General features: G+C 33.4%; 1 protein-coding gene across 1 annotated transcript in view; it reads left to right on the forward strand.

Moving 5' to 3' along the window:
- Positions 1-22398, forward strand: part of LOC306652081 (zinc finger protein 519-like) — a 230941-nt gene extending 208543 nt beyond the window's left edge. The window contains exons 2-3 of the mRNA XM_079125153.1: positions 18669-18795; positions 21745-22398. Coding sequence (XP_078981279.1) covers positions 18669-18795; positions 21745-22172 — 555 coding nt within the window. The 3' untranslated portion in view covers positions 22173-22398. The remainder of the gene's footprint in view (positions 1-18668; positions 18796-21744) is intronic.
- Positions 22399-23715: the final 1317 nt, after the last annotated feature.

A 23715-nucleotide genomic window follows, 5' to 3' on the forward strand; every position in this document is an offset into this window, starting at 1 on the left:
ACATTGGAGATTTTGTTGCCCACTTTCCACAGAAATAGAAGCTAGAAATTCACAGTGGATCATTGTAACAGAGGATCACTTGATGCTTTGAGTATATCCCCTGTCAATTTAAAAATTATATATATTTTTCTTTTTCCTAACCATTTCCCTGAACTTCTCCCTAGTCTTCTTTTCTCTAAACTTTCCCCTAATCTTAACCCTGAACTTCCTCCCTCATCTTCTTTTCCTTCATTTTCTCCTTCCTGAACTTATTTTCTCTCAATCATTTCTATAAAAACTCTCAGTTCCTGATTATGGGCAAAATCACAGTCATTGGAACAGTTGTTCTAACAAATTTCCTTTGCTAGCAAGAAAATATTCAATCTTTTTCCTTTTCTGAAAATTATCCTCATTGATTGGCATCAGGGACAAGGACTGAACTTGTGGCAACAACCTCACTCCCACTGAAGCCATCACTAGTTTCATATTTTATTCAATAAGCAAATTAACAGGAACAAGTTATATGTACATAAAAGAGATTTTGAATAAGCTTATGATTATTAGTTTTCACTACAATGTTAAATGAATATTTGAGAAAAATTTGCAATTTCTATCACAAAACATAACCATAACACGTCTGTATATAAAAAGGGGAGAGAAAGTACTATTTTAAAATATTTCATGGTATTTCCTTCCATGATATATGCCCTAACCTTCCCATCTTCTTAAAAATTGGAAGCAATAAACTACATGTAGAACATAGTAATTTATTTGAGGAGGTTATTGTTTTTATTTTAGTCAGTTTATCCTCACATACATTAGTTAGTAAAAAGGAATGAAAAGGGAGCATCTCAGATAAATAGGAAGTCAGTAGAGGAGAAGTAGGGCATCAAGATGGAGGTAGGGCAGAAAAGGGAAAGAACTGAGCAATACTATTAAAAAATATATACTGTATAAATTGTGAAGAAACCATTGTGAATTCCATATTTATGTATAATTATAATGCACCAATGAAAAAATATAAATAGATTAAAGTAAAAGCAGAAGAGTAGAGCAAGGGGAACAGGGCAAGGGAGGTAAAGAGTACAAGGAAAGTACTAGGGAATGAATTAAAGTAAATAATAATACATGCATGGAGATATATGTCACAATGAGAACCACTGCTATGTAAAATTATAATGTAATGAGATTACATAAAACTAAAATATTAAAATTTTATTTATTTTGTGTATTGCAATTCCAGATAATAATAGAAATACTGTTGCAGCCAGATGACAGATTTATGATTGTTAAAGTTTATAGGATACTACTATTTAAGATTGAGAGTTAAAATTTTAAGAAGTACACTATGACCCCTGTAATGCTTATTTTAGTATAAAGATTTATTGTAATACTTGTTTTTAGCACTATTGAGATAGACATTCTACCTTCACATCCATAACTCTTCACAACTTTTCTCTCCCAAACCCATAATAAATAGAATCATGTCAGAAATTCTTGTATATTGGGGTATACAAGAACAGAAGTCCTAAGATGAAAATGTGACTTCCATCCATTTGGTACATAGGGATCACAATTTCCAAGTCTTTTTGCAAGTGTGTAGGATTTCAGAACATAAGTTAAGCCCAGAACTCTACTCTCTCCCTTCTCAGATTCTAGCACTTCTGCTTTAAGCTGTTTCATTTTGGCAAGTTAATCTCTCTATGGCTCCATATGTTTATGCAAATAATATTTGAGAATTAAACTAAATAACATTGTAGACCTTTACACAATGGCACCTGGTAGGTTTTCAGTAAATATCAGCTATTGTTTGTAGTTGAAAACATGATATCTAATTCAGAGACCTGAATAAAATGTAAATGTAAATAAAGTTTCCCAAAAGAATTTTAGTTTTTCTTCTGTTACCTAGATTTCATCAAGAAGTAAGATTTTTGTCAATCTCATTGTCTTCTAAATATTTAAGTCTCAGATCCATCATGAGAATTAAAGCTGTCCATAAAATCAATTACCTGTGTTAGTGGCATGATGGAAATTCAGTAGAAATTTTCAAAAAGCAGATTTAGTGATGAATTTTCAAAAGGCAGCTACCATCAACATTCACAGAGATGAAAGATGATTTTGTCAGCTATACTCTTCCTGTTTTTGTCTTTGCTACCTTAGTTTAATCTCTATTTTAGGTCATGGGTTTTCAGAATTTTGCCAGAATATAGGAGGGAAAAGTTAATAGAATCATAAAAAGTAAAATTTAAAATGATCTACACTTGTAAATATTAGAAAATCTTACAACCATGAAGCTGAACATGATATGATAAATTCCATTTATCATAGTAAATGATATAAATTTATCTAAGCTGAAGATATTTTGGAACATCTACTTTAATATATATATGTAAAGAGTTTAATATAACTTGGTAATTGCAACCACTTAAGACTTTAAAAAGTAAGCAAGTTGGAAATAACTTACGAATTTTTATAATCACAATAAATTTGTTAGGTGTTTGATCCAACTGTATAACATAGAGAAGACTAAAATAGTTATGCTAAAAAATTAAAAACAAAACTTCTATAAATAGTAGCATGAGGTTGAAATAGTTCCTCAAATATTTCAATGGCCTTCTTGAGCCTCAGTATCCAATCATGTTACAAAATACTCTTCTTGTCACTGCAGATGTGTACCAGAGACATTCTCTGACCATGCTTATTTGCAAATGTCCTATTATAACAAATCCAGGAGTTCCTATAAAATTTAATAAATAAAATATCAATAATTTTATTTGTTTTTTTTTCTTTCTAAAAATAATAACTTACATATGAAACAGAGATAAAATTAATGGATATGTGAACAGTAAGACCTGTGGATGAAATGGGAGAAAGCAACATCAATTCTGTAACTTTTTTTGTCTTAAGCCAGCCCACAGTTAATTACATGGCCACTTCAAGGTATGAAGTGCTACTTTTCCTGTATTGGCTTGACTTCACAACTATAATAATGTCTATGTAAAAAAGGAAAGATACATTCAAATTTTTGCATAATTTTTGAACCATTTTATTCTGATTTTGTTTCAACACCTTTGAAACACACACCTAACAAAAATACTCATACACCTCTTTTTTCTCCAATAGAACATTGGATTAAAATCCATGAAATTCATGTGCCAATATTAGAGACTCTTTAGTCACTTATTTTGTTTTCAGCAGTTATTAAAAAATGTTTAAAGTACTAAACCAATTTGTCTGAAGGATAATTTTAGAAATATGGGTATCAAATAGAGTGGCAGGATCTCTAGGAATCTGCCTCCTCTGCATCCCTTTTCTAATGGATTGTTGCTTGTTTTACACATTGAGGTTTTAGACCTCACATTTTTTTTTTCACTTACTAAGGCAGACCTTCACTGAGGTAAATTTTGTAACATTTTGATTAAGTTTGAATAATTAGTTTATACTATTTGTATTTTTAACTAAATGGTTTTTCATATATGAATAAAATGCATATTACAAAATAATCAGTTTTCTAAATTGTCTCCAGTTTTGATTTGGTATCTATGAAATGTGTCAATGGACATCAAATTTAGATTTTGGTTGGTAACTAGTTTTTCAAGTCATATTACTACATGAAACTGGAGAATGTATAAATAAAGAATATTTATATTTTTAATCTGAATGTCTTTATTTGGGAGTATTTAGTTCAGTGTGAGTATACCATTTCTCACACCTATAATTTTTGGCAACTGTGCCCCAACTCAAGTTTTTATTTTACTGTTAAAGAGTAAGCCTTCGTCACACGCTCTTCAGATTTTTATTTTTCTTTGCTTCCCACTACCACCAAAAAACCTGGGCAAAGTACTGAAATCAGATAACTATAATCCAAACTGTTTTCCTTCTAATAAAGGAGAGGGTAGTCACACATCTCTGTAGCCCCATCAGATAACAAGTGTATCCTCAATGCTTTTATAATGTTCCAGAAAAAAAATTCATTTATTGCAGCAGTTCAGTCTTTCAATGCTGTTGGAAAATGATATGATTCATTTTTACCTTCATTCACCCATGCTGCAGGGACAGTGTACATGTGTCCTAGAGGGCTACATCAATATCATTGGGCTGTCATGGAAAAGCCACAGATGGAATGAAATTGAATTTTATTTATGCCAATTCCAGAGTATATCAAGATGTCTCCAGGAATGGTTTTCTTTGAGGCCCACACTTTGACATTTATATTGACTCTCTTTGCATGACATTTTTTTCTATTCTTTTGTATCCTTATTGCTGCTTTTAACAAGGGGAAAATTTAATTGGTTTAGGTTTTATACCAGTTAACCAGATTAGCATTAACTATGAATTTAAGAACCATATATTGAACTGGGGATATAGGTCAGCTGGTAGAGTATTTGCCTCACATGCACAAGGCCTTGGGTTCAACCTCAAGCACAACATAAAATAAAAATTAAAATTAAAAAAGCACCATATATTTAAATAAAGTCACCAGACACCAGGCATTTTGAACATCAATATGTGAGATTTGGAGTGAGGATATAATTGAGCTGGTAATATATACTAGTGGACTACTGAAAACAGAATCCCAGGAAGGGAATACTGAATGAATTGAAGTGAACATGCCACATTTTAATAGATACAGGCAGGTAGCATCACAGATGGGCTGCTGAAATTTAATTGGCACAAGAAATCTCTGATTGTAGCAGCATCTCTCAGCCAGGATTCTCTTGGTTTTGACATTTAAAAAGTTATTTTTCTTGGTTAGTCTCTTGTCCATGAGGTAAATAAGATTACTTTGTTCCATTTTTTAATATTTCCCAACTGAAAAGCTGAGTTATTTCTCAGTTGATTTATGGGTCACATAGATTATTTTCTTCCCTCAGTCCTACTCAGATTTTGGGACCAAAATTGTGCTTTCTTGCACCAAGTAGTCTTGAAACATTTGCCCTAATGTAGAACCTGGGATGACCTGTTACTGAAGACTTTCCTTAACATGAAAGAAGGACAAACAATAGTGTCTCAATTCAAATGGACCTCCTGGCATGTTTTTGCTAGGCTCTCTCTTTAAAATGGAGAAGAAATATTATTTCTCTAGTTAATTATCTCCTATATCCAGAGTTAACCAGACTTTGAGAATCGTAGAAGAAATTTCATACAGATGTGTCCTGGGCAGTTATATGATATATGATGCTGAGAAACCATTTGATACCTAAAAGCCTGTGTTTTCTTATCTCTAGAATTGGATGTTTTTAGAGGACTCAATTGAATCAAGGTTTCATGGAAGAATTGATATAAGTTGCTCCCACAACTGCCAAAACACCTTTAAGTTACTGTGTAGATAGTCCTTAACGATTTTCTGACATATCACCACTTCTTTTTTTCAAAACCTTATAACCTTTTCATCAGGATCCTCATATCATCCACATGCGCAGATGCAATATGTCAACTCTTGTTTGTCTGAAATCCAGATTCAATTTCTTTGATATTTTATGGTACTTCCAATAATTTTATGTTCCTGCTTGGCCTCCATTTGCTCTATGTCCTCAATAAAAAAATGCTGCTGCATGATTCAAAGTGGGACAGTGCATGTTCCACTTTGTATTGAAAACATAGGGCTTGGTGGTCCTTTACATTCCTCTAGAACAGCCTGTTTTATAATTAATAAACCTTGATTTAACTCCCCACATATTTAACATCAACCTATATTTTGATATGTAAAGGTATGTTGAGATAAATTTTTGCTTTTGTTTGCACTTGAGGTAAACTGAATCAGGATTCCCTGGACTCTGGAATGGGAACCCCAAGATGATAAAGTTATATGAGAATGTTGTCTTTGTGTTGTGCTATGTAATACACAGGAGTGGATTTTATATACATATATCACATATCCTGCTTTTTTGAATCATTGTCACTTTTAAAGTCTGATGAGAATAAGAAATATTGCAAGAGTTTTGTGATTGGTGTATCTATTTTGGTTTTGGAATCAGATACAGCTTATCCTGAGTCCCAGTGCACCTACTTATTAATTGTGGGAATACATTTACAGGAGGAAACATATATTACATCTTGGACAATAGGTCTAACCTCAAATTGCAAAATAAACTTGCATTTTATTTATTTAAAAAACAGAATCAGGACTGTGGAAGATTGCAGGCTAAGTGTCCCTAACCCCTATGCATCTTCATTTTTCTGCTGTATGATATCTGCAATGTGAAAAACCTGTGGTCAGAATGAAGTGAGAAAGAGTGATCTACTTTTGGACACTTCCTGGTTGGAACTTCCTGCTCCCACTCAGGGTATTTTTTCTTATAATTTTGGGCCTGAGGAGCAATATTATTATGAAACTCTATCCCTTAACACTAGCATTCAAAGTGATAGACTGGGCTCTTTAAGTCCCTGATATCAGGGGACCCATATCCCTCAAAACTTGCATGTGGCTATGGTAAAATGAAGTTTGCTGGAGAGAGTCAACTTTAAGGTGTAGTTCCAAAAGCACATGTTCTTCATTGGTACCTTTTTATAAATCACATGAAGGTAATATTCTCAAAAGGCTGCATTATGCTATTTATATCAATTCCAACTCTTTCTTTTTATGCTATCAATATGAGTATTAGAAATATTTAAATTACCCTTGCACCTTAGGTGGTGTTTTCATTGGATATTGTTGCCTTAAGGTGTTGTTCCATTTAAAGTTTAGTCTTTCTCCTAACAAGAACAGAGAGCAGAATAGTTAAATAACATTTTATATTAATTACCATTATATTATTTTCATTCCTGAATAATACACTGGTGTATATAATCCATAAACTGAAATGGAAACATGCACCAGGTTAAATTCAAATGTTCTGCTGGTTGGACTAGATCCCACTTCTGGAAGAAAATATTGTCTTAAAATAGGAGCAGCTTGAAGTTGAGGGGTGCAATTCCCAGACCACAAAAAAAAAAAAAAAAAAAAAAAAAAAAAACAGCAACCAAGGGCCTATCATTCTGTTCTTATTCATGTGCATTGGCTATTATTCACTGTCACTCACAGGGAAGGCTCCCTGGTCTCATACCCCAGAGACATGGTCAGAAGGCCTGTCCAATCAGGAGCCATCAGAACTGTCCAATCCTGTGTGCTGACAGGGAATTGGGGGTGGGCTTCCGCTGCTTTCTCCATTTCTCCTGAGTCTGCCATATTGGCCATTCAGCTCTAGGCTTCACTCTCCTGGTTAGATTCCCCAGGTTGCTCATTTGTGCAGGAGCCAGAGGTTCCTATGGAGAAGGACTGACTCCTGAACACCTGAAAATGGTGAGTGGGCAGTGGCATGATGAGTCTGAAGAGGGAGGCTGTTGGAACGACGGTACTGGCTGTGGCTGAAACCAGACCTGGCAGAACCAGACTCTCTGCAGTCTCTGGAATCTGAAGGCTTGAACTCTCCTGTGGGGCAGTGCGCCCTCTGACTTACTGGCCATCCAGGTGGAGAACATGTCAGTGGCAGATACCCCTCACTGCCTTCCTTATCCTTGCAGAATATTCTCAAATACTATCACACAAGTGTGTGTCTGTGGCCCAGCATTTTCTCAGATGTTGGTGATTCACAGGGGGGCCCATTATTGTAATCAAATCTCCACATGCCATTTTCCTGTAGGAGAGCAGCTGTGGTCTGTAAGGACCATGTTTCCTCCTGAGCCAGTGAATTTTCATTTTTCCTTTCTTTTTACTTTTTCTTTTTCTTTTTTTTTTTTCTGTGTGTGTGTTGCTGTAAAGTTGATCTTCAGGATACTTTACTACTGAGATATAGCTCTAGTAATTTTTATTTTTTATTTTGAGACAGGGTCTAGCTTATTTGCTGAGATTGTCTTGATATGGTTTTATTTGTCTAGACTTTTCTATTACAATTAAGTATATGATTTTACATTCATATGGATTCATATGTGGATTTAGTTTATATTATGATTCCTTGTTGATTATTGTAGTAGTGTAACTTCACAATGTACATGAATATCAGGTAATGAGAAGTACTACTTTTGCTCTTATAATTGAAAAATTTCCTGGCTAACATTATATATAATTTTGTGGATAAATTTTAGAAGTTTATGGATTCTTATTTAATTAAAAGTAAAGCATTTTTTTATTATTGCAGTGTAATTATACATAATATTTGGGTTCATTTTGACATAATCATATAAGCATGGAATACATTTTGCTCCACTTTATTACCCAAAAGTTTCTCTTTCCCTCTCCTCCTACCTCTGTCTTCCATTTATTTATAGTTTAATACATCATTGCTTTATAGATACATGTAAAAGTAGAATTTACTGTGATATATTCATACAGGCACATAGCAACTTTACTGGGTATATTATAGGTAAATTTAGGGGAAAATTATCTTCCTTGTAATGATGAGTTTTATCATCCACACATGGGATATGTAAGTGAGTGTTTCATGTGCTTCTGATAATATTTATTTTCTCATAAGTTCTACATATTTTCTTTCTAAACATATATACATTTGAAATATCACATGCATATTGCACACATATAAAACAATCATGGTGTTTAATACTATTTCCTAAAGTGAATATACTATAACTAAAAATTTGGATCCTAGTAACCATTTTTCTCAGATAAATTATTTATCTCTTCCAAAATTTACATTCACTTGAACCATGCCCCTGGGATTGTATGGTTGGTGTTTGGATGAGTACTGTTGTGTTCTTACTTGTTATCATGGTCACATATGCTGCAATTTTAGGAAGTCTCTGTGAGAGTGAGCAACATATATCTTCAATAACAAAAGTCTCCACAAATAATAAACTCCTTGAGTTTATAAATATTCATGTGTTTTATATCATCATCATTATTTTGTCTGTGATGTAATTTTATATTTCTCTAAATATTTTGAATATTCCTTTAGATTTTGAATTTTTTATGATTATTGAAGATTTAGATATAGATATCCCTGTATTAATTGGCAGTTCAAGGCATTTTCCTGCATTTCTTTTGTGGTTTCTCACTTCAAAGTTAAGAAAATATATTTAAAAAGGAAGATAGAATTGGATATCAAGAAAATAAATGATTTTGCATTAAATTAATAAAAAAATTTATATTTTTATTCCCCTGAATTTGTATTGTGGCTATCTTGTATGTTTTGTATTTGGAGCTTATTTCAAAGGAAATTCTAGGGCTTATCTTTTGAAATTATAACAGGATATATAAGTAAGGAAAATATCACTGCCCTATGGCTGGAGGAAAATGAATATATTTCCTCAACATTATTGTTAAGTAAATTGTTGAATGACACATTCACAAAAACACTCCACTCCTTTCTTGAATTTTTTTTAATGTTTTTGACAGTGAATCATGCATTGTCTTATCTGGATTTTGGGCTTTATTACAAAATCATATAGGATAAAATTTAGCATTCCAAGAAATATTCATTATAATCTATTGTTTTCTAAATGATATATTGTAGAGATAGCAACAAATAGACATTTATTTTTAGAAATAATTCCATATATTTTCTTTAAAATTTATGAGCCTTTTAGATTTATTTCTCTTCTTAGACATATGTAGACTCTGGATGTGGAATGTGCTTTTATGCACCCTTTAATCTCCACACAGTTACCTCATATGGAATCTAGGTTGATAGCTCAGTTTTTGAAGAGTTTCTTAAAAGGAAAGTAGGGAAAAATATTTGTTTTGTTCCTGAAATGTCTTCTGTAGGTTCTCTCTTCAAAATTGAGTGAAAATATTTCCTCAGACACATCTTTCACAAAAGGAGCAAATCAGCCTTTGAGGAGCTTTGAAGAAATTTTATATGGTTCTGTTTCTGTCTCTGGGTAGTTCTCTGTGCAACAGAGTTGCCATTTAATATCCAGAAACCTGTGTTTACTTGTCTCTATAATGGAAAATAATTATAGAGAACACAGATGGAAAATGATTTTCATGGAGGCTAGTAATACATGTATGTGCTATGGCCATGGCTGACAAACCACCTGGAAAACACTGCAGAAATTAATTGTTTATTCATTATCTACCACTCACATAAATTTTCTTTTCAAAGTATGTAATACCATTTTCACTGTAGGCATCAATATCTCTTCAATATCATTTATATTTCCAACATAAAAGGTTGAATCTTCCTTGTCTGATTTCCAAATTCCAGTTCACTGGTGGTTCAAGGTGGTACAAATAATTGTGTTTTTTTTGTACTACTTTTATTTCATGTTCCCAATAAAAGGGTTGTCTGCTCCATGCCTCTATCAGCTGTGTTTAGAAAATGACATAGAGATCTGTTTTTTTTTTTTTCTTTTTTGCTGATTTGTACAGGAGGTTTCAGATTACTTCTGACTTGCATCACTCCTTGTTATAAACTGAACCAGGATTTCCAGGTCCTAGAAAGAAAGCCCCATAAACAATCAGGTATAAAAAAAGGTTTTGCTTATATGGAATGTATGTGCTTATTCTATAGATGCACAAAGGTTCAGGCAATTCTCTTACCTGCTTTTTTTTCAGGTGAGTAATACAATTACTTATCTGTATTTTTTCTCAGGTTCAAAAATCTGGAGAGACACTGCCCTGAATGAAATCAGGGAGCTTTAAGAAGAAAGCTACCAGAGGTAGGTTTTCTCCCTCCAAATGCTGGCCAGGGTCCATTCCAACCCAGATACAAGAAAGCAAGCAAAATATATTAAAATTACACACACACACACACACACACACACACACACACACACACCCTTAGAAATCCTGCTTTTATTTAATAAGTGCTACTAACTAAGTTCTAAAATAATAAGCAAAGCTCTATGAGTCATGTGGTGTACTGGAAGTGTTCAGGCTTTTAAATTAGACAAATTTTTTTTTTGTACTGGGAATTGAACCCAGGGGCATTTAACCACTGAGCCACATTCTGAGACTTTTAAAATTTTATTTAGTGGCAGGTTCTTGCTAAGTTGCTGAGGTTGGCTTTGAATTTGAAATTCAACTACCTGAGCCTTACAAGCTGCTGGGATTATAGATGTGTGCCACCATGTCTGCCAACAAAATTTATATTGATTCCAAGTTCACTTACTCATTTAGGGCTTTCATCATTGGAAGAAAAATATCATAGACTGGCGGTTAGGTCTAAGGCCAAATTGCAAAATAAGGAGTTGAACTTTAATCATGAATTCTCACTTGCCACTCAAGTTGGGCATATGTCAGCAGTAGGCTGTCATCTTTCTGCAGAATATTTTCAGCCACTATCTGAACTTCTATCTGAGCACATATATGCCAGCATTCCATCACATTCCCAGATTGTATGGTGGATTGTTGAGAGAGAAGATCATCAGAATCACAACTACATGTATTGTTTTCCTGCATGAGGAGAGTTGTGATCTCTAGTCTGTATATTTCTCAGTTCTTCCTTCTTTCTTTGCTCATTCTTCTGTTTTGGTGGGATGATGATACTGTGCTTTGAACCCAGAGGCTTTTAAAACTGAGCTAAACCCATGGAACTTCTTATTGTTAATTTGAAACAGATGCTGAATCTGGCCTTAAACTTGTGACCAGACTCATAAAGTTGGTAGGATTACAGGTGTTTGTCAAACTGGTTGAATCCTACTGAATATTCTAAATGTACGGGAAGAAAAATGTGAAATCCAGAACTGTCTCACAGATTAAACTTTTATATATATGTCAATAAAATCCTAAAATTTCAGTTCCCTGTTCATATTTTCAATGACAACTTCCCCTATCCTCAACATTATCAATTATTTTTCCCTATTTCAAATGAGCACATTATTTTTTTAATTATTATTTTTTTTTATCAAGAACTGGATAGAACTTTCTATAGGATTTGTTTTCTGGCTGGGTGCAATGACAAATATGCAAAATCCCAGAGACTCAGGTGGCTAAGATTGTAATTCCAAGATCAACATCAGAAATTTAGGTTGAGCAGAGGCAACTTAGAAACACCTGTCTCAAATTTTTAAAACACTGACTGGGTATGTAGCTCATATTTAACATGCCCCTGTGTTAAATCCCCAGTACCATAGAAAAAAGACAAATGCAAAGGCTTTTGTTGTTGTTATTATTTATGAGAATTTCACATTAGAGAAGTAGAGAAAAATCACTTGACCTTTGTAAAACTATGTGCTTGTATTCTCCTTTTGTCTCCCCAAGGCCAGATACCTTGTCAAAATATCTTTGTGTTGAAAGGTCCCCTGATGGAAATTATGTGAGAAAGTTCTGCTTTTCTCTCTGATATTTTCCTGGTACTGTTTTTCAGAACTATCTGATATGAGGATCCCACAGCTGGCACATCTAATGTCTCTTGAGAGTCTAGTGAATATCAGTACTTGGGTCTTATCTTATTGGACAGCAGACTTAATTTAAGGAGTATAGATTTTCAGGGAAGTAGCTGAGTGCCCTTAAGATGGAAAAATCTCCTAGGGTGTCCTTCATCCAAAATATATTTCAGTTGTTTCCTGACCTTGCCTACTGTGAATACTGTTACAGTGAAGATGAGAATGCAACCATTTATTTAACATACTGATTTCAAAAACTTTGGAAATTGTCCAGAATTATTATTCTGTTAGTTTTTAAAGAACTTTCAACTTTCAAGACTTTTTAAAAATTGGTTTTATGAAATTCATTTCTAGCAGTTTAAAGTGTTTCTTTATTTCATATCTATATAATAGGGGTCTTTTTATTCTTCCATTTTTTGATAGTAGCCATTCTAACAGCTGCACTCAAGTCACAGAAACTCTTATATTTGATTAGTGCACTATATTTATGATGCAAGTTTGTTAGAATCAAGGCTGTCTTATACTCATTGAAAGAAGTTGATGTGATCCTATTTTAGAAATAAACAGAGATCTGTTCTTTTAACCCTTTTTCTTAGCTCCTTCTGGAGAATTTAGCTCATGGAAATGCTTGCATACCAATATGGAGTCTCTTCTTTGTGATATACTGAGATATGCACATGTGCATTTCTCATTGCTCCCAAGGCCTGGAGGTTTAGGATGTAGTCCATTGAATGGAAAAATTTGAATTTCAGACAAATTCCTTACAGAAAGAATTGCTTAGTCCTGGAGTTATTAGTGAGGTGAGCTGATGGGAGAGCTCATGGAGTACTTCACTTCCACTTGGTGCTGAATAGAAAGAAGCTCAACTGTTAGCAACAGCCTTTTGCAGATTATGCTGACAAATGTCTTACGAAAAATTGGGACCCTTGGGTTTTAACTCCTCTTCCCTAGTCTGATGAAATAAAACCCAGGACTCTTACATTTTCCTAGAAAACCACTCCTTTTCTCTGATCTTTATAGTCATATATATGTAGTCTCTTTGTGTGCACCAGTTAAATTAAAATTCAAACTACAAGAAATTTAGAATTAAATGTGCTATATTTATGACCCAAACTGTCTTCCTCTACTCAGAGGAACAGTGGATTTAAATATCCTGTTCCAGTTATAAGGGTCATTGCCCAAGGGAATGCTAATATACTAGTATAACCCAAACTTTCCTGGTGGTAGATTTTTTTTGCTTCATATGCCTGTAATTAATTTATAAGTTTAAGCCAGATTCAAAACAGGAGTAAATATTGATTTGGCATATCTGTGAGTGGATCAAGAGTCAGCAGGTTCATATTTTGCTATATTTTTATAATCATTCCTCTTAATATCTGCTTTCTGGTGGGTGGTGCTGGGGTATAATTCCACTGTTGCACACATTCTGCACACAATCCCAACCAGTGGTCTGAGCATCTAGTTCTAATATCTATCTTTTGTTTGGATTGTATTATTCATTCACATTGAATAATTTTCTTGATATGATTATATTTATATGGGCCTTTTTATTACACTTAACAATAAAAACAATATTTAAATACATATGGATTTACCTATCTAATTTTGTCTATTGTGATTTCTTAGTCTTTATATTACTACAATATTATAATTTTATAACTTACATTAGTATCAGGTAATGATAGCTGATACTTTGCTTTTATATTTCTGAGTGTTCTTGGCTAATTATATATATGTAAAAACTTCCTGGAGAATTTTGTATGTTTTTGCATTGTTCCCTTCTTTAATTTCATTAAGGAATTATTATAGTTGACTTGGAATAATGGTCTTCCATATGATAGTTTTACCATCAATACATAAGTTGAGCAATTTGTTCTTTGATGTTCTTCTGTGTATTTTTACTTTTTCATTCTGCACATTTTAAAATATTCTTACATATGAAATAAAGCATTCATATGACAACTTTTTAAAATACACTTTTTTTAGTATTTGTCAAACTGAATATAAAAAAATGCATCTAACTTCTAGAACCATTATTTTTAACACCTTATTATTTATTTCTTCCTGAATATACATCCCCTTTAACCATGCACCTGGGTTTCAACTCAGGAGGAATATATTTATGTCTTCATATGTCCAGGTGTTGTAATTTCAGTCTCTGTTTCTGGTGGTGGTGTGTCATGTATGTTTGATTAAAAGAAATTATGCACATGGATAATAGCAGTTTAAACTATATCTTCTCTTTATGAGAATGCCTTTCTTCCACATGTTCATCAATACTATTTAACTTTGTGTATGTGATGTGATTTTATTTTTCATAAGCTAGTTTCTAAAGATTTTTAGTTTTTTATGATTATGGAACACCTATAAATGGACTATTTATAGTTAATATTCATGTCTCATGTCTCTTGCCTGCTTTTCTTTTTGCAGTCTGTAGTTTTCTTCTTATAAGTGTTTAATTATATATGAGTTAATTAGGTCATTTGTCCTTGTATCATTTCATGGATCATTTGATGAATGAAATTTTTATTTTAATATTATACAATTTATGAATTTTAAAATATTATTTTGTGTAATTTGAAAATAAATAACTTTTTTATTGTTCTTTTTCCCTTTTTGATATTGGGGATTGAAACTGGTGTTCTATTACTGAGCTATATCCTCAGCTCTGTTTTAAATTTTATTTTCAGACAAATTTTGATAAGTTTCTTGGGTTGATCATAGACTTTTGATCCTCCTGCCTTAGCCTCTAGAGTATTGGATATTTAGTTACGTACCACCATATGCATCCTATCTCACTTTTTATGTCAACTTCTGGCAGCTTCGTATTTTCTTTTATAGTTCACTTTTCATAATTCTTTTATTTATATTTAGTATGTGAAAATGGGTAATGTGTTGGGAGTAAAGCATACAATAGCATTTTTACTATCATACAAATATCCCCATATCCTAGCATTTTTCTTTGGATGAATGCCATTTTTCCTCTTTCCTACACTACAATCTCTATGATTTGAATCTGTCTAAATAGCAAAAGACTTATTAAAAGTTTGTCTTGAGTTCCACCATGCATTAATTTTATTGTGTGTTCTACACTAATTGCTTTAACTTTATAACATCAGTCTATTGTGGCATTATGGTGTTTTGGTCAGTGGTAGACTTCATGTACAACAGTGGAAGGGATACATCAAAGGGCATCACCATGTAGTAACCTGTTCCAACTAGATACTTGTCATTATACTCAGGTACTTGGAAAATAGCAGAATTATCTTAGAATAAATTTCACAGAATATATTCACTTCAAATGAGAGATCATTATATATATACATATATATGTAATAACATAGTTTATAATTGATATAACATTTTCTTATTGAATTACTAAATTTACCAGGGTCTCTCTGAGTTACTAAGTGATCACTAAGTTACTGAGGCTGTCTTTGAACTCATGATCCTCCTGCCTAATCCTCCTGAGTTGTTTGGAATATACGCTTACTGCACTACATCTGGCTCATTTACTTTTTAAAAGCACCATCATTGACTCTGGTGTTTCTTTGTTATGTTTATTTTCAATATCTTCTAATTTTACTCTTTTGCTTAGGATTTTCTTTACTCTTATTTTATAAAAATTATTTTTTTCATACTATTGAGATTGATGATTTGCTTATAAATTCCTAGTCATTTTATGGTTTACTAATTTATTGAGATATGATTTGTATTCCTAGTCATTTGGGTTTGCTTTTGGTTTTTGACTTGAGTTCGTATCTCCTTTGATTTGTCATTCCTCTAAGGTAGTTCCTCCCTTTGCTGATCTACCTTGCTGTTTTCCATTTTCTCCACATGTAATATTTTGTTGAGTATGTTCTGTAGCACAGGGTTTCTATTTGTAAATTCTTTTACTTTTTGTTGATCATGGAAGAAATTTTTTTCATCTTCAAAACTCAAGGTTACTTTTTTGGGTATAAGATTCTTTGTTAGCAACCACTTTCTTTTAGAGCTTAACACATGTTGTTCCAGGCCCTTCTAACTATTACAGTCTGGGCTGAGAATACTGCTGATATCCATATTGGTTTCCACCTATATGTAATCTGAAGCTTTTCTCTTGTAGCCTTCAAAATTTTATCTTCATTTTATAGATGAGGCATATTCATTATACTGTACCTCGGTGTGGATCAAATGTAATTTTGTACATTTGCTATTCTGTTACCCTCTTTGATCTGATTTTCCATTTCATTCATCAGGTTTGGGGCATTTTTTAATACCAAGTCAATGGATAGGTTACTCATTCCTTTGGTTTGTATATCTGTTCCTTCCTTAGTCCCAATAATTCTTAAATTTGGTCTTTTCATGACTTCCCAGAGTTCTTGGAGGTTTTGTTCATGATTTCTTACCATCTTCTCTGGGCAACTTTATTTTCAAGATTAAATATTTTGTCTTCATTATCTGAGGTTTTTTTCTTCCAAGTGATCTAGTCTGTTGGTGATGCTTTTCATTGAGTTTTTATTTAGTTTATAGTTTCCTTCATTTCAAGGACTTCTATTTTTTTCCTTGAGAATCTCTATGTCTTTGATGAAGTGATCATTTTCTTCCTACAGTTGCTCTTTCATCTGCTTATTGGCGTGATCATTCCATTGCCTGCATTTGCTCTTTTATTTCATCCTTTGCTTTACAAATCATTTTAATTATGTATATTCTACAATCCTTTTCTGACATTTCTTCTACCATGCTGTCACTGTGTTCTCTGAATGTTCCAGGTTTGTTTGGGACATTTTCTTCCCTTGTTTTTTCATGTTGTTCATGTATCTTCCCCTCTAGCAGTACAGATCTTTGCTGTTGCAGTTTCCCCTCTATAGGCTTATAGTGACCCTATAGGTTTCCAAAACCTCTTCTTTAAGGGGGAGTTCAATATTAACAGCACCCAGTGCACACAGTATGCAGCCCTAAACCAAATAGCCCCTTTGAAGTTATTAACAATATTGTCATAACATGTCCGGAGCTGGCAGGTCACACGCTGCGCCTTGGCTCATGGTCACGTGCCTTGGCTCATGGTCAGGCGCTTTGACTCATGGTCACGCCCCCTGCCACGACTCATGCTGAGCTAAGATGGCGCCTGCCAGATGTTGGTGGGGCATGCCATTACCTGTTTACACACCTGTCAGACTATACCAGGTGCATCACACGAGATTGTGTGGTGCTTCATGATTGGACCACTACACTTCCTTATTGGAGTTCTGGTGTGAAACTAGTCTTGCCTTCACACGCTTTATTCTGATTGGTTTCTGTACTTTATATTAACTGTGTTTATTCTTCTAATAAACGAGACTTGATCAGGCTTTTGTCTTGTCTCCATTTCTCGTGTCTCTTGTCTCACTCAATCCCAGCACCCCCCTCCAGGTACCCGTTGATGTCCTGCAGGCCGGGGCAAGAACAGAGAGGATGAGTTCATTTATTATGTACTGTATAACAGATAAATTTGCAATAAGGATCTGCAATTTCTAATGGAGGATAAAGAGGATGGAAAGTGGTGTAGATGTAGCTGTTAATAGGATAAGAAAAGAGTGTATAGAAGTTCTAGATTGTAGAAAGTGTGAAAGTGTAGTGAAAAGAAGTTGGTTGTTAGCATGACAAAAGTGAAAGACTGAGAAAACAGGTAAGAAAAAGGAAAATAGAACAAGAAAAGTAAAGAAACAAAAACTTAAAATTTTTCAAAAAGGAAAAAAACCCTGCACTATAACAGTTATGTATTATTCAAACTTTCCATTCTTTGGTAGCCTGCTGCATGAGAGGTACATGACAATGAGTTTCCAGTTGGCAGCAGAGTTCTCAGGATGGGATTTGTCTCACCTAAAAATGAAAGCTTCCAATTCTGAGATAATACAAGATGGCCATACTGGCTTACAAGTATCTTGACAAATGGGGATCTGCCACTCAGGGCATGGGTGTGGTTGGCTTGGTGTCCTAGGAACAGGGTGTGGTTGGTTGGGCAGGGGTTGTGGAGCACAGCATGATCTGTGTAGTTCAGGGGTCCTGGAGATAGGGTGTGGTCAGTTTGTCTAGGAGTCCTGGTGGCAGGGTGCATTCAATTGTGCTGAATGGTTTGGAGATGGGGTTTTGTCAGTTCATTCACAGGTCCTACAGGTACTGGCTATTGTCTCAAAATTGTGGCAGCCACGTGTAATGGATTGCGTGGGTACTGTGGCAGTGAAATTCCAGGCAACAGCAGGCAACTGGCATTCCCTTGGTGGTCTTCAGTTGGTCTGCAGGCTAACAGTAGACAATCCCCTCTTCAACAGAGGTTCTCTGGGCAATCCAAGACCTGATGCTTTGAAAGCCTCCTCCAGTCGATCCATGGTCTGAAGCCACTGTCAAATGAAATTCAGGCTGCTTCCTTCTCCTCTATACTATTTATTTGCCTATTCTTATTTCAGGAACTGTTGACATTCAGGGATGTGGCCATTGATTTCACTGAAGAGGAGTGGAAATGCCTTCAGCCAGCTCAACAAAACTTACATAGAGATGTGATGTTAGAGAATTACAGCAACTTGGTCTTCCTGGGTATGCATAACTTCCCTTCACAATTTTTAATTAATTATGATTATTTGATTTTCTTCCCTTGATGAATATCTTCTAGGATCTTCTCCATAAAAATGTGTTTCAGATTTGTGCTTTGAAGAAAAACAGGGCACTTTTGGTATAAATAAAATGTTTTTGACATTCCTGTTAGTCTTTGATCTCTCCTTTTCTTGATGTGTTATTTATCCTTCACTTTAGAAAACTGATACTGAGAGTAATTCAATGATATAAAATATTGTGGCCTACACTTATAAGAAGACAGAGTTGAGAGGCCCAAAATTTAAGGAAGAAGCTGAAATTTAAAATAGTGATGGAGAAGTTATGTAGCAGAAAAAATTTTCAGAAGCTTAGGTTTATTTCTCCCATTATCATTGAATATGTACTGCCCTATGTTTATCATGTTTTAAAATTCTTTAAAATCTTCTATGTGTCTACAGTGATGTTCCAGTTCATTTAAATTAACCACCCAACTCCCCTTTGCTAGTGCATGACAGCATGATCTAAAATTTCTATTATTTGTGTGTCTCCAGGTGAAAATGTTGACATTTTTTGAGAATTCTAGGTCAAGCCATTTTAATAAATTAATGTCCTAAAGCAGTTTAATATTATTCACATATTTATTCATTAAAATTCACTTACATGTGCTCTTATAAATAGATACTTGTTATGGATTTTCTGCAGAATGAAAGTCATGTTTCACAATAAGTGCTCTTTTTTAGTATGTAGTAAGAGTTGCAGATTATAGTTATGTGAAAGCATTTGTAAATAATATATCTATGGTTGTTTAATTTTTCTTTCCTTTATTCTTTAATTTTATAGACTGCATTTTATTTTGTAGAAGATGTTTCCTCACTTCACATAACACTGTTTTATTTTTGTCCATATCCTATGAATGTATGACAATTTCCATTACTTCACAAACTAGGACATTGTTGGAATTAAGATACACATGATTCTTGTTTCTATTGCCAATAAAATTTTATATGCTTTTACTTGTTTGTATAAATAGTGTACATTTTTAAATGAATTTTATATTTTTTCCAGATTGATTTTTTATCATGTGTAGGTACATAGAAATGTAATATTTCTATAAGTGAATGCAATAGGGATAGGATACAAGGGTACTCTAATAAAGGGTTATATCCCCAGTCCCTTTCTATTTATGTTCAGAGAGAGGATCTCACAAAGTTATTGAGGATGGCATTGAAATTATTACCTTTCTCCCTCAGAATTACAATAGTAATTCTGGATTATATGCATGCCCTTTATATAATTCACGAATTTGTTCTTATTTATAGGATGAAGACCATAGTATTTTAAAGATATTTTTCAAACATTTTACAATTCTTTCTACTTTTATATGTTGTTTGAAATTTTAATTGTGATCAAAACCACAAAACAATACTTGCTCTCCCACTGTATTATGCATATTGTTCAGCAATATTAATTTGAATTGTCACAAAATATATCTATAGAATGCTTACACCTCAAAAATCAATATATTTCCATGTAAACAAGTGCTTATTTCTGTCTTCTACATTAATGGCATTCTCATTTCTGTTCAGAAGGTTTTTTGAATGTTTGCTTTTTTTCTTTGTTTTTAGTTGCCTTATATATGTACAGTTCTCCCATGTTTTTCTTTGTGGTAGTGACATATTTCTGTTAACAAAATGTACTGAAGATTTATCCTGATTATAAATTTTGCAAAAATTTATTACTTTCTAACTTGAAAAATATTCTGTGGCTTCTATATTCCTAATTGCTTCATCCACTCATTTGAAGTGATATTTGGTTTGCTTCCTCATAGTGGCTCTGTTGATTAATGCTGTAATAAAACTTTGTGTTCAAATGTCTTAATTTGTTGTTATATGAGGTCTTATTACACTCAGAATTCACTATGTCATCTGTCTTAATTGATGTCACTATTACCAATTAAATATTACACTTTTTATTGTTTTCAAATCATGAAACAACATTCTCCCAATTTTGTTTTTATTTTGAATATTTTTATATATCCATAAAATTTTGAGATTCCATAAAATTTCTAGAATAAGTTTTTTCTGCCTCTACAAAAAATATCATTGGGAGTTTGAGGGATATTTACATGAATTTTAAAGATAACTTTGAGAAGTACAAAGGTCTTTTAATTTTATTTTTTAGTTCTGGAAAAAGTTATGTTCAAGACTGTTCAATCAATTGCCACATATATGTGGATTTTTGAACATCTTTTCCACTTTTGTTTTCTAATAATATACTCTGATAATCACAAAATAATTGGCATCATCTAAGTAATATTGTCATAGGCCGTGCAAGGGTTTTATTTTCTCTCAAATTTGTTTTCATGTAAAATCTTCTAGACACATACATATTTTTCCTCTTTAAAATTTTGTCTATAATTCTTCTTAAGATTCCCTACCCTCTTAAAACTTGTTGAATATCCATTATATTATCATCCAAAATCTACCTGTTATTTCCAGATCACTGTGTCTTTGGAGACAGAAACCAGTTTTCACAAAATCTTCAAAGAAGTCAGAAATATTGGTGTATGTTTTATATTTCCCTTATTCTACTGAGAGTGAAGGCGGCTTATAGGTTTTTTTCCTAATTGCAAAATGCTATATAAGAAAGGAGGAAAGACTTTGGTTGATTAAAGTAAGATAAATTTCTTCCCTATACTATATTTCCCTCCATAGAAATATAGTCATCTTTGATATTGTGCTCTCTATAATAAATTGTAAAATTTTTATAACATATTTGTGACTGTACATTTTTATGTAACATGTTTCTGAAGTAATGATTACCCTGGTTTACTAATCTGCTACACTGCTGATGTCCTGACATTGCTAACTCTGCCATAATTTCCTTTTATATATACAAAATATATTCATCCCAGTCTACTAAATAATTTTCTTAAACCTTTATTTATTTCAGCAATGACATCTCATAATACCAAAGAATTTTCACCAGACCAGGGCATAAGACATATATTTCAAAAAGTGATTAATGGAAAATATGGAAAGTGCAACCTTGACTATTTACAGCACAGGACAGTATGGAAAACTTTAAGTGAGAGTGAACAACAGAAATTATATTATCAAAAACCATGCCTCATTCACCAGCAGAGAATTCATACTGGAGAGAAGTTGTGCAAATGTAAAGAATGTGGCAAAACTTTTAATGCAAAAGCAGACCTTATTCACCATCAGAGAAATGATAATGGAAAGAAACCTGACCAATTTACAGAATGTGGCAAAGCTTTACATCAAAGATCATACCTTACTGAACACCAGAGAATTCATACTGGAGAGAAGTCTTACCAATGTAAAGAATGTGGCAAATCTTTCCGTGAAAGATCATAACTTACTAAACACCAGAGAAATCATACAGGAGAGAAGCCCTTCAAATGTACACCATGAAACAAAGCTTTCAATTACAAATCGTACCTTATTTGTCATCAGAGAATTCACACTGGAGAGAAGCCCTACCAATGTAAAGAATGTGGCAAAGCTTTCATTGCAAAATCAAACATTATATGCCATCAGAGAATTCATACAGGAGAGAAGCCTTACAAATGTGCAGCATGCAACAAAGCCTTTAAGAATAATCAGACCTTAGTCGCCACCAGAGAATTCATACTGCAGAGAAACCCTACAAATATAAAGAATGTGGCAAAGCTTTTATTGTAAAATCACTCCTTATTCGCCATCAAAGAATTCATACTGGAGAGAAGGCCTACCAATGTAAAGAATGCGGCAAAGCTTTTAATGTAAAATCAAACCTTATTCGACATCAGGGAATTCACACTAGTGAGAAGCCTTAGGAATATACAGATTGTTGTGAAACTTTTAATAAAAAAATATGACTAATTAATCACCAGGAAAATCATACAAATGCAAAGAATATGATGAAGTTTTTAATAGAAAATTATACATTTCTCACTAGCAGAGAAATCACACTGAAAAGAAGTCCTATAAATAAAAATAATGTGACAAACATTTATTTGTCAATAATTATTTTAATTGTTTCCAATTAGTTATATATGACAGTAGAATGCATTCAGAAAAATTGTACATAAAAGGAGTACAAATTCTACCAGATTACAAGTGTTGTGGACACAAAGGTAGGGTAATCACACATTTATTCAGGATAATAATGTCCAGATCATTTTACTGTCATTCCCCTCCTTACACTGATTCCTTTCCCCTCACTACCTTCTACACAATCCAGACTCTTCATTCCACCCACCCCCATTATGAATCACCATTTGCCTGTCAGAGAAAATATGTGGCCTTTAGTTTTTTGGGTTTCACTCATTTCACTTATTGTGGTAATCTCTAGATCCATGCATTTACTAGAAAATGCTATAACTTTCTTTTGCTTTAAGTGTCAATAGCATTCCATTGTCTGCATATACTACATTTTTTTTATCCATGCATATGTTGAAGGCCATCTAGGTTGGTTCCCTAGTTTAGTTATTGAGAAATGAGCTGCTATAAACAATGATGTGGATGAGTCACTGTAGTATGCTGGTTTTAAATCTTTGTGTGTTAATATCAAGGAGTGGGATAACTGGGTCAAATGGTAGTTTCATTCTGTGTTTTCTCAGAAATCTCAACAAAATTTCCAGAACACTTAAATCACTTTGTAGACCAAGCAGCACTGTATGAGTGTACCTTTTTCCATATATCCTCAGCAAAACATATATTTTATGTTTTATTTTAAAAAATATCATTGTAATAGGAGTGGGATAAAATCATAAAGTGGTTTTGAACTGCATATCTCTAATTGCTAGAGATGATGAGTTTTTTTTTTTTTTTTTTTTTTTTTTTTTGTAGTGCTGGGGATTGAACCCAGGGCCCTCTGCTTGCAAGGCATGCACTCTACCATCTGGGCTACATCCCC

The sequence above is a fragment of the Sciurus vulgaris genome (genome assembly GCF_902686455.1).
Source record: "Sciurus vulgaris genome assembly, contig: HiC_scaffold_632_arrow_ctg1, whole genome shotgun sequence".
NCBI lineage: Eukaryota > Metazoa > Chordata > Mammalia > Rodentia > Sciuridae > Sciurus > Sciurus vulgaris.